This window comes from Cariama cristata, unplaced genomic scaffold (genome assembly GCF_000690535.1).
Source record: "Cariama cristata isolate BGI_N322 unplaced genomic scaffold, ASM69053v1 scaffold17824, whole genome shotgun sequence".
In the NCBI taxonomy this organism is placed as follows: domain Eukaryota; kingdom Metazoa; phylum Chordata; class Aves; order Cariamiformes; family Cariamidae; genus Cariama; species Cariama cristata.
This window is the reverse complement of record NW_009611439.1, coordinates 13,677-20,489: the sequence shown is the minus strand read 5'-3', so window position 1 is coordinate 20,489 and position 6,813 is coordinate 13,677. Positions and strand designations below refer to the sequence as shown.

Sequence of the window (6,813 nt, the reverse complement as noted above, 5' to 3'; positions counted from 1 at the left end):
GCCCAACATAGCCAAGAATAAGTAAAACTGCCACAGCTCCTGATGCAGAAGGAGGCTATCTATCACTGCAATGCTGCAAATGTCTCCTAACTTACTGCTGGCTGGGACAGGTGCAAATAAAGACAGGCTGTTTTTTAAAGTATACCTTAAAATGCTTTTTTCTTTAAAAACATAAGCCTATTAGAAATTGGTAACTGATATCAAGGCATGAAGTTACAAGTGAGTGACTATAATGCAATATCACATTAAGAATTACTTTCTTTTTTAACACCCAAAAAAATTAAGCCACTGGCCAAAGGCACGTAACCATAATTAAGAATTAAAAAAAAAAAAAAAAAATCTCAGATATGAGACAATACATACTTAATTTATGATGCAAGAGGCCCCTGGAAGTCATCTAGTACAACCTCCTGCTCAAACCAAGGCCTACGTCAAAGTTCAGTCATGCTGCTCAGAGCCTTGCCCAGTCAAGTTTTGCATAGTGCCAAAGATAGAGTTTCCAGTGCTTCTCTGAACAGCTTGTTTCAGTGCTTAACCACACTCACTGTGAGGATTTTTAATTTAGATAACTTTATTTGAGCAAGTCTGTTTATTTGACAAAGCCTCATTACGTTCTATGATTCCTTTAGGATGTTCTGGCAGCTGTTTTTATTTGTCTGAAAACAGCAACATTTTTTTCATCTGCAACATCTAATTCAGTTAGGTGTTAGAGGGGTTTGTTTCTGATCCTCAAACAAGTGTATATTTTGATCTGCAGATTCTTCAGGTGAAATGCAAAATATATACATTTAGTTTGTCATAGAGATTGTTTAGGCAGGCAATGTGTATATGTACTTATCTCAACAAAGATACAAGTATACAAGGCAGTCAGGGGTATGTAATTACATGGCAGTTTTCTTGATTAAGCAAATACTGAAAAATGCTTAATGTTCATCAAGAAGTTACTAACTGAAAACTACTAAATGCTGCTAATGAGGAGTCGCTGAAGTCACTTTGTTCAGCTTGGAGAAGACTGAGGGGTGACCTTATCGCAGTCTACAACTTCCTGAAGAGAGGCAGCCGAGGCGAAGGTGCTAATCTCCTCTCTCTGGTGACCAGCAATAGGACACAAGGACGTAGAATGAAGCTGCATCACGGGAAGTTCAGACTGGACATTAGGAAAAGGTTCTTCACTAAGAGGGTGGCTGGTCACCAGAACAGGCTCCTCAGGGAAGTGGTTACAGCACCAAGACTGTCAAAGTTCAAGGAGTTTCTGGACAATGCTCTTGGTCATATGGCTTAGTTTTAGGTAGTCCTGCAAGGAGCAGGGAGTTGGACTTGATGATCCTTATGGGTCCTTTCCAACTTGAGATATTCTATGATTCTACATTACCCAAGGAAGAAAGTAGACATGCAGTACATTGGCAGCCTTAGACCTCACTTTCCTGAGGTACTGTCAATGGACATCTCTATGGATTACAGTTGAGAGCGAAAGCTCAAGTAGCCATGCTCTTCTGTGAAGAAGTAAAGATGAGGAATGCATTTCTACCTGAAGGAAGCTAAGTATGCAAGAACCAAAGGGGACTCTTCATCCCTAAGAACTTGTTACTGAGACAGTCACTAACACCCCCCGTCCCTAACAGTCACATAATCCTTCCAATTTGATTTCTTCCCTTTCTCTACAGCCAAGTAAGTAGACCCACATGCAGGCTGCAGATACTTACATTGAGTCGCACAGCCAACTGGTTCATAGGTGGATACATGCTCAGCGCCAGCTCATCAACACTAGAACAGCAGAGAGGGGAGCAATGGAATAAAGGTCCTGATAGCACAGCTCATGGATCCTGGTCAAAGCCTGACACTCACCCTGAACGTAAGTCAGGAATGGCAGGGTACGACAAGGAGTCAATGTCAGCCATACCTATGGGATGCTTCTCACTGCCGTCTCAGGCATCTGTGTGCCCCCTCTCACCTTAGAGCGAGACATGGCCGCAGCTCCACTCCAAGCTGCAACATATGTTCCTCTCCTAACTTGCACAACCCTGAACAGTCTATGCCATAATAAGTCTTCCCACCACACCTGCTTCCACCACCTGCTCACAGCTTCAATATTATAAAGGTTTTCCTAATCTGTTCTCTAGACCTCAAGAAAGACAGGGACTGCTCTGGAGCAAAAAGCAGCATGGGGAGAGACCTGCTTACCTTGGACTGATCTCATTAGCAATGTCTGCAAGATCATCCAGCTGAGCGATCTGCTCCGGAGAATCAGCTTTGCCATAAGCCTTCACTACACCCAAGACCTTCTTCAGGCAAGCTTTTGAAGCCTTCATTAACCCCATGCAGGAGCTAAGCAGCTTCCGGTCAGCTTCCGACCAATATGTATCTCTGTTGCCCCGAAAGCCCAGCTCTTCATCTTCCATGATGTCCCTGTAAGGGTCTCGCCCTTCCACCAGAGCCTGAGAACATAGATGCACTGAAAACCCAGAGCCTAACATCAATTCCAGCAATACCCAGAAGGGAAAAGATAATATACAAATCATACAAATAATTTATGGAGGAATCTCTCCCCAACCACCATCTCAGTTGATAGATTCTGTTAATTCTAGTAGGACTGGATTAACAAAAACTAATCCTCTGCTCCAATTCAACAGAGCAAACAGCAAGAACCTGGCAAATAGGTTCTTGGCAAATAGGTGCCATTCTTACATCAACCTAAACACCCACCCCCGCTGCAATTCAGGAAACCTTATGGAAACCTTATATAAAGTAAACTAGGCTTGAGTTTAAAAACTCATTAAGATGCAGGCAAAATACAATAATCTAGCTCATATTAGAACAAATTTAAATCAAAGCCTGCATGTAAAACAATCCCTGTGTTCCACCACTGAACCATCACTGCAATCCATCAGGTTCCTCAAAGGCTTAGGGATTTCCTTACACGTTCCATCTCCTCCAGAGCATCCTTGACCACACCTAGACATGCAACCAGAGCTGACGCAACTGCTGCCTGGTTATCTGTGAAAGCAAAAGGATGAAAGCCACAGCATGCATCGATTCAAATCAGCTTGCAACAACGTTCATCTAGGTTTGCAATCATTCGATCTTGAGATTATAAGACCAAATTTTTTGCAGAGTTCAGATCTGCATTTTTGCCATGCAAAGAATCTGGCCTCGCTTCCAAGCTCACACATTTCAAAAACAGTTGGGTTTTGCAGAATGAGTGAGCATTCATTGTACAAGCTAGAATGCCTCTTGCAAGGGCTACCGATATTCCAAGACAACACATCCTAGTTCTGTTGTTCTGCATATACAATACTCACCTCGTGGCAGGTTGGACACTTGCTCACATGCCTCCCACACATTACCAGTTGATATAAGCTGTTCCTGAGACAAGCTGAAACAAAACAAAGCCCCCCTAAAGTTAGATTCAGCAACACCACTCTGCTAGACTGTGGTTTTGTTTTCCGCACCAAAGATGATGGGTACTAGTAGAAGCTCTCCCGGGAAAATGTCACCAACCAGCTTGTACCTCATGTCTGTGTAAAGTAAGAAGTGCTTCCTCCTACTGAGTTTAACTATCTGTTGGAACAAGAAGCAGGAGTCTCTTACAAAGGCCTCTTAAGGTGCATAGGCACATTATTTATCTTTCAGAATCTATGCAAATCAGAAATCTGTATTAGAGACTGCTGACCTCTGTCTAAGGGCAGTGGCATGTCACCTGTAAAGCTGGAGGAGCAAGCGGTCCACAGTGGTCCGATAACTAGCTTTATAAAGTTGCACAACCATTGCGTATGACGGTTCACTCTAAAGGCAAAAACTGCCAAACACTGCAAATACTATCCAGCACCTTCTTGGGAATCCTGCTCCCAGCATCCTTCCTTGCCACACACAGGCTGAAAATCTGTTCTCCATACAGGCATATGTACCTGACTCAGTGACTGGGACGAGAGGGTACTATCAGGACCCTGAGTGTATTCCACCCTCCTAGGAATTTAGTTGGCTAAGCACAAGGCCAGCTCCATTGTTGACAGGAGGTATTGAGAAGAAAGCAGGAAATGAGGGCCAGTCCTTCCTTACCCTAGGCGATGCTTTTACCCTGAGGTTCCTTCACTGGGCTCTGTCTGTGCTACATCATAGCTGTGCAGCAGTTAGGTCTGCACCTCATCTCATAAAGCCTTGATTCTGACCTGGATCCTGACCCACTGATTTGACATTCCTGCCTTGACCTCAGACTCAACTAATTGTAATGAACATGCCGGGCAATCACTGGATGGTGTCTGATGCTTGTTACTCTCTCTGGACCTGACTCTGATCCTGACTTGTTAGACCTAACTTTCCACTTGACCTCATCGCTACGGGCTTGCCTGATGATCGAGACTCTCAACTGGACCTCACTACCCTCACCAGCACTGCTTTGCTCACTCAGATACTGGGGGACAGGACCTTTGCTGATAAGGCCGCTGCCTCTTCCTGCCTCATAACAACGCTCTGCTTCTGTGTCTCCCCTTCCCATAGGAAGCAGTATGCACTTGCTGCTTCCTAACAAGTATACTTGTAACTTTCTTGCCTTTTTTTCTGGAAAAATACTACCTCTCCAGTGGAGCACTGAGAATTGTTTCTGTGAGCTGGATCATTCCTTCCACTACTTCAGTGGTAGCATCTCGTACCATCTTCCGAAGAGTAGTACCTGGTTGAGATTGAGAAAGAGCAAGAAAGTTCCCACAAAGTCAGCACCGATAGAGAGCAACCGCTGAAGATGAACACACAGACCACTTCGTCTGTGTGGATGCACTGTATAAATGAAGTTACAGGTGTTTTAAAGGAAGCAACATGTTTCCCAGTTCCAAAAGGACTTTGGACAAGGATCTCAACACTTTAGAAATATAAATGCTCGATCAACCATACAACTTCCTATATTATCACTCTTTCACAGATAGAAATCTGCAGAAGTAGACAGACAACTGGTTCACTCATAAACATGTTGCAAGTCTACAAATAGCTGATAATGGGACTACTTGCTCATGATAACTTGTTTTCCTGCAGATGCCACATCTCATATTAGGCTCTGAAATACTAGGTTTCTTTACATAGTGGTGAAAGAACCACCACCCTATACAGTGGTGACTGCCCTGTTGTCACTGTCTCACCTTGGCCCTTGGGGAGCCAATAGTACACTGTGGCAACTGCAAGAATGGCATTTTGGACATCTTCACTCAGCTTCCGGCAATCCTGAAAATGGATAGGCAAAAGGATTAACTGAGTAGTGCACGGCTGCACTGCATCTAGAAAGTCTCACAAGCAATCAGATTGCTTTGAGAAAAGGGAAGCATAGTAATGGCCATCTTGCTTGACAAACAAATACAGCACGAGGAGAATATACCGTAAGCAAGCTGCATACATCATAAGCCACCTCATGATTTGGTAACAAAACATGCCCTGGTGTGGTGGTCATGCATCAGAGAGAAATAAGTAGCTTAGATCATTATTCTGAACTGGAGGTCTGTTTTGGGGTGTTTTTTTTTCCCCCTCCTCCAAACACAGATGTGATAAACTTCTCTCAATTAACAGCAAAAATACCGTGTATTCTTTGTTAGATCTAAGGTCTGTATTGTCCAATATCCTGTCTCTATCAGCAACCAGCTGTAGATATTAAAGAAAAGAATGTAATACTACTTCTATGTGGTATGTCTCCCTAATTTACAGCAATTAGTTCCCTGGGTAATTCTTGAATTGGATTAATACACTCTACAATGCATAGCCCATAGCAACATCCCTTGTTTGCACTGAACCAAATGACTTTGTTTTAAGTCATGTGAACCGAGATGTACCTGAAAGTTATCACATACACACTGCAATTTCACAGTCTGCAGAGGCTTTCACTCACCTCTGCAGAAGTCAGTGGAGGCCTTGAGAATGCCAGGCTCAGCTTTGTAGCTTCCTGTGACGTTACTTTGAATGTCTGACCTAGAAAGGATTCAATGGGAGTAAAAGAATAGAAGGTAACTTGGGTAAAAGATAAAAGAACAGAGCAGCTAGATGAGCAACGTCTCTGATGCTACTTTGCCCTACTACTTGATTACCATTTCTTCCTTCCAAGCAATACAAAAGATAAACCCCACTACAGACGAAGAAAAATTCCATGGTGTATTTGTGCCATGTGTGTTGCATGTATCCTACATCTGCTTTTTTTCTAGTTGTTTTTCTTAGCTGCTAGTGATATTCACAACTACATTTTGCATCCTGGTCCATGACACCTTCACTAGGAAGTGCTATGAGGCTTCAACAGAGATCAAATGCTTTAAAAATCTAGTTGTGACAACTATTCCATACCGACCGCTGCTTTGCCAACGTCAACACCTTGGAGTGGAGGGCAAGCGCAAAAGCCCTGGCTGGAGACCCGCCGGGGATATCGCTTGCACGTCTCAGCCCTGCCACGCACCGGCACCGCGCACACCCGCCTACGCCACAACCTAAAGCGTCCGCCCTAGCCCGCCCCGCGGCCCAGTCCAGCACCAGTCCTGACCCAGCCCCGCACTTATAGTGCGACCCAGCGCCGGTCGACCCCGCACGCGGCCTGCTGCCAGCCCACTCCCCCACCCGTACCTAGTGCGTCCCAGAAGCGCGGCAGCTCGAACGGCTCGCGGCCCTCGGCCGGTTCGCCCTCTGTAAAGGCAGAGAGAGACCTCAGCCAGCGGAATGTCGACTCGGCTCAGTTCGGCCCGGCCGAGCCGAGCAGACCCCCGCCCTAGCCCCAGCCCCCACCTCGGACTCGTGCCAGACCCGCACACAGCGCAACGCGCAGATCCCGCAGCGGCTCCTCGCGCCCCCGAGGCG

At 45.2% G+C, this 6,813-nt stretch overlaps 1 protein-coding gene across 1 annotated transcript in view; it reads right to left on the bottom strand.

Annotated features, from left to right (window-relative positions):
* The window catches only part of CCNDBP1 (cyclin D-type binding-protein 1), a gene marked incomplete at its 5' end in the record, with an annotated part of 7,731 nt that extends 926 nt beyond the window's left edge, over nucleotides 1-6,805 (bottom strand). The window contains 9 exons of the mRNA XM_009698268.1: nucleotides 1,704-1,764; nucleotides 2,182-2,435; nucleotides 2,918-2,994; nucleotides 3,300-3,373; nucleotides 4,570-4,666; nucleotides 5,127-5,208; nucleotides 5,864-5,943; nucleotides 6,583-6,642; nucleotides 6,742-6,805. Coding sequence (XP_009696570.1) covers nucleotides 1,704-1,764; nucleotides 2,182-2,435; nucleotides 2,918-2,994; nucleotides 3,300-3,373; nucleotides 4,570-4,666; nucleotides 5,127-5,208; nucleotides 5,864-5,943; nucleotides 6,583-6,642; nucleotides 6,742-6,805 — 849 coding nt within the window. The remainder of the gene's footprint in view (nucleotides 1-1,703; nucleotides 1,765-2,181; nucleotides 2,436-2,917; nucleotides 2,995-3,299; nucleotides 3,374-4,569; nucleotides 4,667-5,126; nucleotides 5,209-5,863; nucleotides 5,944-6,582; nucleotides 6,643-6,741) is intronic.
* Between the last annotated feature and the right edge of the window lie 8 nt (nucleotides 6,806-6,813).